Below are 11,789 nucleotides of genomic sequence, written 5' to 3' on the forward strand. Positions count from 1 at the left end.
TGAGAGTATAGAAGGGAGAGGAAGCAATGAAAAGAAGTTAGGAAGAGAATTTGAACAGATGTTTTTAGTTGATAAGGGAAATCACTGATAAGACATTGAGACAAGCGAAGTGAAACAACATTGAGAATGAAGCACCAGGATAGGGAACAGGGCAACTACAGCAAACTATTAGGTATTTGATCAGGATGTGGTTAGTAACTGACTTATCATTATATGTTTTAGTTAGAGCTAGTTATTTAGAAAGATAACCATATGTCTTATCACTTCCTTGTCCTTCAAAGCGAACAGAAATGAATCCAAAACATATTCATGTGGTCGTGGGAAGAGAAGAAATATGTGAAGGGATAAAAAACTATAAAGGAATGGAAACTTTGTCTCTAATTTACCAAGTTTGCTCTCTATTTAGCAAATTGAGCTGAGAGAAATAGATAAACTTGGGTAGATGATTTGAAGGCAGTTTGATTAGTGTATTTATAATACTGTTTAATCAGCAGTATTTTTTATTAATAACAATACTTTTTTTATGAACTTGCATTTTATCATTAGAATACATTGTGTTCTTTTTTTTGTTGTTTTTTTTCTTACCACTTGTTTCAGTCATTGGACAGCAGCCATGCTGGAGCACCTTGAAGGGTTTAGTTAAGCAAATCAACCCTAGTACTTATAAGATAATAATAATGTTGATGATAATAATAAAATGATGATGATGATTTCAAAATTTTGGCACAAAGCCAGCAAGTTTGGTGGAGAGGGTAAGTCGATAACATCGACCCCAGTACTCAACTGGTATTTATTTTATCAACTCCAAAACGATGAAAGGCAAAGTCAACCATGGTGAAGTTTGAACTCAGAATGTGAAGATGGATGAAATGCCGCTAAGCATTTTACCCAACATGCTAACAATTCTACCAACTCACCACCCTAATAATAATAATAATAATAATAATAATAATTTAGGTGAAGAGATTAACTTGATCTAGTCTCTAGGATAGTTGAGATAGCACTGGAGACTTGGACCTAATTTAACAGAGAAGCTGTTTCCAAAGCGTTCTAGCATGGGATTGTGAGGGAAAGGTAAAAGCGGATGAAATATGAAGATGCCAATGGATCAAGCATGTTTCAATATGTGAAACAATGATGTGGTGGCATTCTTTCCCAAAAAACAATAACAATATGAATGTGTTGTACCAATGAGCAACCTTCTTTGTAGTTATTCAGATTGTTAACAATAGCAGCCAAATCTCCTTTAAATCACACTGTACCAGCTTTTAAGAAGAAATGAAGGATGTATTTGATAATTCAGATTGCATATCAATAATACTATTGATATGCTATCTAAGGATAAAAGGCTGGATGGTTAAATGGAACATTTTTGATCCGAAGTCTGCTCAGTCTGGAGCTTTTTTTTTTTGTTTTGGCACCCTGTCAGTTACAATAATAAGGGTTCCAATTGATCTGATCAGTGGAACAGCCTGCTTATGGAATTAACGTGTAAGTGGTTGAGTACTCCTCAAACATACATACTTTTAACGTAGTTCTCGAGGAGATTCAGTGTGACACAGAATGTGACAAGGCTGGCCCTTTGAAATGCAGGTACTACTCATTTTTACCAGCTGAGTGATCTGGAGCAACTTGAAGTATCTTTGAGTCTTGTTCAAAGATGCCGAGCGAACTGGAGTAAAATGAGGTATCCTTGAGTCTTGCTCAAGAATACAGTGCACTGCTGGGAATCAAATTCATGATTTTATGATCATGAGCCGAATACTCTAACCACTAAGCAGTGGCTTCACTTTTTATTTAACTGGAGCCAAAGAAAAAAACAATACACCCCCATCAGCACTGAATCCATCATGGCCACCACTACCACCATGATCACTACTACTACTACTACTGAATCGCAAGGGTCTGTACAGAATTGTCTGATCTTCTAGAAATAACAATCACATCTCCCTCAAATTACACTACACCATCATAAAAAAGGAGTGTTACATTAGTTAATGTAGTCTAAATACCCTATGTTTGAAAAAGGAGTGGATGATCATGACTAGAACACTAGTCAAAGTTCATTTGACTGCTTCCATCTTGCTATTGTAACAACTGACCTTGGGCTAACCAACAACATATATAGTGTTTATTCCTAATTGTCCAAGCAATTTCTTAATCTGTCTTTTTGTTTTCTATTCTCCAGCAAATGGATGGAAACTTACAGACTATCAGCATTAGTAACTGGATGGAACTACCATCTTTGCCTTTACAGAAATGGCTAAACAAAAAGAAAACCTCGTAAGTATTTCATGTCATTTCGCCATTGACACATCAGTTAAACTATTGTAAAATAAGATACACTACACCATTTCGAGTGTGGCCATTGATCGTTACCAACGTCGCCTCCCTGGCACGTGAAAAGACATTCGAGCGAGATCGTTGCCAGGGCCGATGGACTGGCTCCTGTGCAGGTGGCACGTAAAATACACCATTTCGAGCATGGCCGTTGCCAGTACCGCCTGACTGGCCCTTGTGCCGGTGGCACGTAAAACACCCACTACACTCTCAGAGTGGTTGTCGTTAGAAAGGGCATCCAGCTGTAGAAACTCTGCCAAATCAGATTGGAGCCTGGTGTCGCCTTCTGGTCCACCAGTCCTCAGTCAAATCGTCCAACCCATGCTAGCATGGAAAGCAGACATTAAACGACGATGATGACGTCTATGAAAGAGAAATTTTTTTGCTTTATGTTTCATCATTTATTTGTTTTTGTTTTGTTATGGCTTTGTATTATTGATGGATGTTTATCACTCAATCATAAAGAAGTAGAATTTTTTTTTGTCTAATAAACTGAAGCAAGCAGAGTTATGTGCCTTGTTTGACACTATTACATAATGATTGGAGTTTATGAATTAATTACACTGTATAACACGGCTTTTGTCCCCAGGTAGCAACTGTTATTTCCTATTTGCTTACTCCCTAGGAAGTATGAAAAATGGCTGATATTTCTTTCAAACTTTGCTTCTGTTACATTTATTCAAGCTTTAATGAATCCCTTTCAACACATAGCTGTGATGCTCCCCCCCCCACTACTCCTCACCATCAGAGATGATGACAGTATGAGATGCACATATTGTCAGCCACTAAGGGACATACGCAAGTGATTAAGGCAAGCAACTAACAAGCAAATCTGTGCTATTGAGCAGAATATTTACTATAACGATATTTCTGCTTCAGCAACTCAGCACTGAATCTGTCTGAAATGTAATGGAACTAAGTCGGTTTCAAAACATTTATGACCAGGTCACAAAAGCAAAGTTTGAAGGGAGTAGTAGTCATTTCCTTTGATTTCTAGATAGAAGCAAATAAGAAATAATACTTACTGACCAAAGACCAAAGAAATTTTAATTTTGTTACACAGTGTACAGATCACTTCACACTTCAGATACATTTCAAATGTACAGACAGTGAGCTGACACAGTCATTAGCATGCCAGGCAAAATGCTTTGTGGCTCTTCGTCCATCTTTACATTCTGAGTTCAAATTCTGCCAAGTTTGACTTTGCCTTTCATCCTTTCGAAGTTGAATAAAAAAAAAAGTACCAGTTAAGCACTGGGGCGGTCAATGTAATTGACGTACCCTACTCTCCCAAAATTGCTGGTCTTGTGCCAAAATTTGAAACCAATTTTTCAGATATTAGTATTTTCAAAAGAAAAACAAAGGGAAAAGAAAATTTTATTTTTTGACAAGTTTGTCTGATAGATAATCTTTTCTACTCTAGGCACAAGGCCCGAAATTTTGGGGGAGTGGGCCAGTTGATTAGATTAACCTCAGTACGCAACTGGTAGTTAATTTATCGACCCTGAAAGGATGGAAGGCAAAGTTGACCTCGGCGGAATTTGAACTCAGAACGTAAAGACAGACAAAATACCGCTAAGCATTTCACCTGATGTGCTAACGTTTCTGCCAGCTCGCCATCTTTTTTTTGTCTGATAGATAATACCAGTAAAATGACGTTTGTCAAAGATGTTCTACTGAACAGAGCTGAAAAATCAAAGTCTACAAGTTTCACAGCTTGAATCTGATATTAAAAATTCATATTCTGTGGCTGTTAATTTGGCCTTATAAATTTCATATAAGTGCAGAATACTTTTATATTTTTTTTTTTTATTGCCCACAAGGGGCTGAACATAGAGGGGACAAACAAGGACAGACAAAGGGATTAAGTCGATTACATCGACCCCAGTGCGTAACTGGTACTTAATTTATTGACCCCAATAGGATGAAAGGCAAAGTCGACCTCGGCGAAATTTGAACTCAGAACGTAACCGCAGACGAAACACCGCTAAACATTTCGCCCGGCATGCTATCGTTTCTGCCAGCTCGCTGCCTAAATACTTTTATATAGAATACTTTTATAGTTTGTTCATATGTATGGAATTTCAGTATGAACCATAGAACACTAGACATACAAAAATTATTTAGAGATAACTTTTAGACATACAAAAATTATTTAGAGATAACTTTTTTAAGGCTCGTCAGTTTTCTTTTCTTTTCTCTGATGTGTATCTTTGTTCATTAACTCTGATTAAATTTCATATTTTTTCTTTCTTCAGGGTGTCTGAAAAAAACAGGAAAGACAATCGTGCAACTGTTGCAGATGTCCGCAACTATTATTGCGATTTTTTAAAAGAAAAGAACATTTACAAGAATTTCCGCAATGGTTATTTAGTTAGTTCTGTGCAGAAAGTTCTGGACACTTGTGAAGGAATTGATTGTGAGAGTGGGGAAGCAATGCCTTGCTGTCAAAATGTTAAAGCAAACCATAAATTCTTATGGGAAGTACGTGGACATAAAGTGAATGCAAAACGAGGTGATAGCCAAGAACCTTTACCACACGAGGACTTTTGTTTCCAAAGCAACTCAGTAGTTTTAGCCACAGGTACGACGGACCTACCTAACCGATTAGGCACCACCGGGGAAAATCTGCCTTATGTGGTACACTCTCTTAAACCTTTTGAACAAATGATTACCAAAAAAGAGATTGCAAGTGATTCTGATCCTGTTGTTGTTGTTGGTGCTGGCCTGTCTGCTGCTGATGCTATTTTGATGGCTCTCGAAAACAATATCTCTGTTGCTCATGTATTTCGTGTCAGTCCAAATGATTCATCTCTGGTTTTCAAAAAGTTACCTCTAAGCATGTACCCTGAATATCACAGAGTATACTCTCTTATGAAAGGTAAAGAAGTGAATGACCTTTATAAACCATATTCCAGGCACCAGGTTGAAGAACTGCAGAAAGACAACAAAGTCCTGATAAAGTGTCTTAAAAACAGCTGCAACATTAGTACCCTGAATACCTCCTTAGCTGTTGTATTGATTGGTGCTAAACCTAACTTAGCATTCCTGCCACAAGAAGGGAAATATCTAGGCACCATTGTAAACCAATCTATTGACAGTAAACATAATCCCATCCAAGTGGACCCTTTTTCTTATGAAGCAATCAAAGAGCCTGGAATGTATGCCATGGGACCATTGATGGGCGATAATTTTGTACGTTTTGCTATTGGGGGTTCATTAGGAATCACAAATCATTTAATAATGAAAGCTCAGGGAAAATAACAATAATAATAATTTAGGAATTTTTTTTTATATTAAAAAAAGATTTTTTTCAGAGAAAGCATTTTTTATTGATGTTTACATTTTAATATAATAAACATAATTTATAAGATTTTTTATTAATAAAAGACAAAAAAGAGCAATTTTAAATTGATAACTTTTTTCAGAACATTTGTATGTATATACATATATGTCTGTGTGTGTGTGTGTGTGTGTGTGTGCATTATCATAGTCATCATCATTAGTTAGTGTCTGCTTTCTATGTTGGCCTGAAATGGCAAGCTGGAGAGTTGCACCAGGTTCCAATCTGATTTGGCATGCTTTCTACAGCTAGATGCCATTCCTAATGCCATTGTGTGTATGTATGTATATATATATATATATATATATATATATATATGTATATGTATAAAGAGAATGAATGGGAGAAAGAGAGCCTGCCTTATGTCGACCCAATAGAGGGACCAGCTATCCGAGTTGATAGTACCAGGGTAGATAAAGCAATTAAGAGTATGAAGACCGGGAAAGCCCCCGGCCCATCAGGAATCACTGCAGAGATGCTCAAAATATCTGGCAGTGTTGGCTATAGCCTAGTCACCCGTATTACGAACCAGGTGATACACGAAGGAGTCATACCCTATGACTGGTGTAGCAGCATCATAGTCAACTGCTACAAAGGTAAAGGGGACGCTTTAGATACAAATAATTACAGAGGCATCAAGCTGTTAGATCAGGTTATGAAAGTTACAGAGAGGGTCATAGCCCAACTAATTAGGGAGCGAATCAATTTAGATGAGATGCAGTTTGGGTTCGTGCCAGGTAAAAGCACTACTGATGCCTTATTTCTAGTGAGACAGTTGCAGGAGAAATACCTAGCTAAGGATAAACCTCTGTACCTGGCTTTCGTTGACATGGAGAAAGCCTTTGACAGGGTCCCCCGATCCCTTATCTGGTGGTCAATGAGGAAACTTGGGATAGAAGAATGGTTAGTGAGAGCTGTGCGAGCCATGTACAGAGATGCTGCCAGTAAGGTGAGGGTTGGAAATGAGTACAGCAATGAATTCCGGGTAGAGGTAGGGGTCCACCAAGGTTCCGTCCTCAGCCCCCTATTATTTACCATAGTCCTCCAGGCAATCACAGAGGAGTTCAAGACAGGTTGCCCCTGGGAGCTCCTCTATGCTGATGACCTTGCCCTAATTGCGGAGTCACTATCAGAACTAGAGGAGAAGTTTCAGGTGTGGAAGCAAGGTCTAGAATTGAAGGGCCTTAGAGTCAACCTAGCTAAAACCAAAATCCTAATAAGTAGGAAGGTAGATAAAACACAAACCCCTTCAGGTAGATGGCCCTGCTCAGTATGTAGAAAAGGAGTAGGTAGTAACTCTATAAGATGTACCCGGTGCAAGCTATGGACACATAAGAGGTGCAGCAACATCAAAGGCAGGTTAACTAGCAAGTTAGTTTTTGTTTGTGGCAGATGTTCAGGTGCAATAAAGACTGCAAACAAACAGGAAACAACTTCTATCTCATTCCAGGGTGAAAAACTAGAGGTAGTCGATAGCTTCCGCTATCTGGGCGACCAAGTTAGTAGTGGGGGTGGGTGCGCTGAAAGTGTAGCTGCTAGAATAAGAATAGCCTGGGCAAAGTTTAGAGAGCTCTTACCCCTGCTGGCGACAAAGGGACTCTCACTCAGAGTAAAAGGCAGACTGTATGACGCATGCGTACGAACAACCATGCTACATGGCAGTGAAACATGGGCTGTAACTGCTGAGGACATACGTAAGCTCGCAAGGAATGAAGCCAGTATGCTCCGTTGGATGTGTAATGTCAATGTGAATACCCGTCAGAGTGTAAGTATCTTGAGAGAAAAGCTGAACATTAGAAGCATCAGTTGTGGCGTGCAAGAGAGACGATTGCGCTGGTATGGACATGTGGTGAGAATGGAGGAGGATAGCTGCGTGAAAAAGTGCCACACCCTAACAGTTGAGGGAACCCGTGGAAGAGGTAGGCCCAGGAAGACCTGGGCTGAGGTGGTGAGGCAAGACCTTCGTACATTGGGCCTCACCGAGGCGATGACTACGGACCGAGACCTTTGGAAATGGGCTGTGCGTGAGAAGACCCGGCAAGCCAAGTAAGATCGTTGCCAGTGCCCCTGGACTGGTTCTTGTGCGGGTGGCACATGAGATGCACCATTTTGAGCGTGGCCGTTGCCAGTACTGCCTGACTGGCTCCTGTAGGATTTTCGAGCGAGATCGTTGCCAGTGCCCCTGGACTGGCTTGTGCGGGTGGCACATAAAAGACACCATTTCGAGCGTGGCCGTTTTCGTGCGGGTGACACGTAAAAGCACCCACTACACTCTCTGAGTGGTTGGCGTTAGGAAGGGCATCCAGCTGTAGAAACTCTGCCAAATCGGACTGGAGCCTGGTGTTGCCATCCGGTTTCACCAGTCCTCAGTCAAATCGTCCAACCCATGCTAGCATGGAAAGCGGACGTTAAACGATGATGATGATGATGTATGTATATACAGGTTATCCCAAAAGTAACTGATGGGTTTCAATTTTTAATAACTTCCTTAACTTCACAAACAACCCCTGTGGCAACCCCTCTTGTACTCTTTCGCCCCCAACTTTCTCTCACTCTTTCTTCCTGTTTCTTGAGTAACGCTGCGATGGACTGGCATCCTGTCCAGCTGGAGAGAACACATACGCCATAGAAACCGGGAAACCAGGTCCATGAGCCTGGCTAGGCTTTAAAAGGGTAACGAAAAAAAAAAATATATATATATATATATATATATAGGTGAAGGAGTGGCTGTGTGGTAAGTAGCTTGCTTACCAACCACATGGTTCCGGGTTCAGTCCCACTGCGTGGCATCTTGGGCAAGTGTCTTCTACTTTAGCCTCGAGCCGACCAAAGCCTTGTGAGTGGATTTGGTAGACAGAAACTGAAAAAAGCCCGTCGTATATATATGTATATATATATATATATGTGTGTGTGTGTGTGTGTGTATGTTTGTGTGTCTGTATTTGTCCCCCTAGCATTGCTTGACAACCGATGCTGGTGTGTTTATGTCCCCGTCACTTAGCGGTTCGGCAAAAGAGGCTGATAGAATAAGTACTAGGCTTACAAAGAATAAGTCCCGGGGTCGATTTGCTCGACTAAAGGTGGTGCTCCAGCATGGCTGCAGTCAAATGACTGAAACAAGTAAAAGAGTAAAAAAGAGTAAAAGAGTAATATATATATATATTGTGTGTGTGTGTGTGTGTGTATATATATATATATATATATATACACACACACACAAACACACATTTTATATATGTATATATACACACACACACCATTCTGTGGAGTGGTTGGTGTTAGAAAGGGCATCCAGCCATAAAACTTTGCCAAAACAGACACTGAAGCTTGATACAATCTTCTGCCTAGCCAGCTCCTGTCAAACCATCCAACTCGTGCCAGCATCGAAATTAGACATTAAATGATAATGATGACATGCATATATATATGTGTGTGTGTGTGTATATCTATGTATGTGTGTGTATATATATTATATATATATGTGTGTGTGTGAATAAGAATGAAGACAACTTTTGTGTCAAAGATGAGAATTTGTAAGAAGACAGTTTTGATGAATGGGTGTCATTTTGTTATTTATTCTCATCTACATTGGCCTGTAATTAACCCAATTAACCTATTTGTTACATGTACATACACATACATAATACAATAGGCTTCTACACTATCTTCATTCTTACTCATTTATTGGGATCCATATCTCACTACCTTACAGCATTACAGCTCATACACTATAAGTACACGAGTAGTGCACAACTTCTAGAGAGCCTTCTAGGCATTGGAGTAAAATTATTTTCCATGTCCTCTTATTGTATATTGTCGCAGTGCATCTACCACATTTTTTGTCTACTCATCAATCCTCTGCACCTCTTGTGTGCCCATAATTTACACCGGATACACAGTATGGAATTTCTACCAGCTCATTTTTATGTATATCATGCAAGGGTATTTCCCAGACCATAGCAGAGTGCTGTCTCTGCTTTTCTATTTACCCTTTACTAAATTTACTTTGAGGACTCTGTTTTAGACTTTGCTTCCATGTCTGGAATTTCTCTAATTTCACTACAGACTTAGCTATGAGAATTGTGTGTGTATAATATACATGCATGAATATATACAAAGACATGTATGTATGTATGCGTGTGTGTGTGTGTGTTTATTAGACAAAATGATATAACAAAGCCAAGGATGTGAGGAGTTTTCAGGACATTTATAAGGTAAAAGATATAGATATAGTCTTACAGCTGTTTCTGGGATATTATGGATATCCCTTCATCAGAGATGGTTAAATAGAGGTAAATATTTGAGTTTGAAATAAGGAATTATTTGGTGGTGGTGGTGGTAATGATAGTTGTAATGATGATGGTAACAGTGGTGTTTATGACAATGATGGTGGTATTATAGTTGATAGTGTTAGCAGTAGCAAAAATGATGATCAATTGCTGCTGTTAATGGTAGTCATGGTGAGAGAGATGATGCTGCAGATAATGTAGATGTAGACTTCATCAATACTGGTGATATTAGTAATAATGTAAAGGACATAAGATGGTGGTAGTAATGTTGCTGGTGCTGCTGTTAACGGTGACAATGGCAAGTTTTCTGTATCCAGGATATGAGGGCAAGAAAGATCAATAAAATTGCCCTTAGCGACAGCATAGGCAAAAATCACAGATCCACCAGTTTCCACAAATATGAAAATATATATAAATATCTATGTATACAATCGAGCAAAAAGTGCTGGTGGTAAGAATAATGTCAGTAGTGATGGTAGATATTCTTACATACATACATCCAATATATACATATGAACATCTTTATTCTTATGATGGTTGCATTAATAGATAGATCTATCTATCCATCTATTTATCGGTTGAGATATTTATCCATCAATACATATATCTAATCTATCAATTTGTCCAGATATTTATCCATCAATATGTATATCTACTTACCTATCAACTTATATCTATCTATTAACTATCAGCCTGTCAAACTCCCTATCCATTAGTCTGTTGTCATTTATGTCCATATATCTATCTCTCTATCATTACTGAAATTATAGAATACCATAGATAGATAGAATAAACAATGGACAGGCAGTTATTTATAAATAAGTTATATACTTAAGCAGAAAACTGGAATATAGTCTATAGTAGCCCACCATAAATAGGTTGGTACCTAAAGATTTCATATGTGGAAAGAGAAGAGAAGAAAATTCAAGGCAGTCCTTATTAGTTATTTAAAACTGCTCAACTGGTGAATTTCATATAACCAACTAGTGTCTACCTGTATTTTGTCAGGTGGTACTGGCAACGGCCACGCTCAAAATGGTGTATTTTATGTGCCACCCGCACAAGAGCCAGTCAAGGGGCACTGGGAACAATCTCGCTCGAAAATCCTTACACATGTCATGGGCACAAGTGCCAGAAAGGCGACGCTGGGCACAGGTGCCATCCCGATTTCGCTTTCACTTGCCCCATTAAGTCTTCGCAAGCTGAGTTTCGTGTCCAATGAAGGAGACATGTCACGGGCACAAGTGCCAGAAAGGCGACGCTGGGCACAGGTGCTATCCCGATTTCGCTTTTGCTTGCCCCATTAAGTCTTTGCAAGCTGAATTTCGTGTCCAATGAAGGAGACATGTCACGGGCACAAGTGCCAGAAAGGCGACGCTGGGCACAGGTGCTATCCCGATTTCGATTTCACTTGCCTCAACAAGTCTTCGCAAGCGGAGTTTAGTGTCCAATGTAGGAAAGGTATGCATAAGTGGGCTGGCTACACTCCTGGCAGAGGCCTTGGATTTAGGTCTCACTTGGCTTGCCGGGTCTTCTCACGCACAGCACATTTCCAAAGGTCTCGGTCAGAAGTCATCGCCTCGGTGAGGCCCAATGTTCGAAGGTCTTGCCTCACCACCTCCTGGGCCTACCTCTTCCACAGGTTCCCTCAACTGTTAGGGTGTGGCACTTTTTCATGCAGCTATCCTCATCCATTCTCACCACATGTCCATACCAGCCCAATCGTCTCTCTTGCAAACCACAACTGATGCTTCTAATGTTCAGCTTTTCTCTCGAGATACTTACACTCTGTCGGGTATGCACACTGACATTACACA

At 39.6% G+C, this 11,789-nt stretch overlaps 1 protein-coding gene across 1 annotated transcript; it reads left to right on the plus strand.

Moving 5' to 3' along the window:
- The first annotated feature begins 341 nt into the window (after positions 1-341).
- On the plus strand, positions 342-5,755 carry LOC106877482 (oxidative stress-induced growth inhibitor 2). Its single transcript, XM_014926395.3, has 2 exons — positions 342-2,283; positions 4,599-5,755. The coding sequence occupies exons 1-2, from the start codon at positions 2,192-2,194 to the stop codon at positions 5,602-5,604; spliced, it is 1,098 nt and encodes a 365-aa protein (XP_014781881.2). The 5' UTR covers positions 342-2,191; the 3' UTR covers positions 5,605-5,755.
- The last annotated feature ends 6,034 nt before the right edge of the window (positions 5,756-11,789 follow it).

This window comes from Octopus bimaculoides, chromosome 20 (assembly GCF_046866305.1).
Source record: "Octopus bimaculoides isolate indiv1 chromosome 20, ASM4686630v1, whole genome shotgun sequence".
In the NCBI taxonomy this organism is placed as follows: domain Eukaryota; kingdom Metazoa; phylum Mollusca; class Cephalopoda; order Octopoda; family Octopodidae; genus Octopus; species Octopus bimaculoides.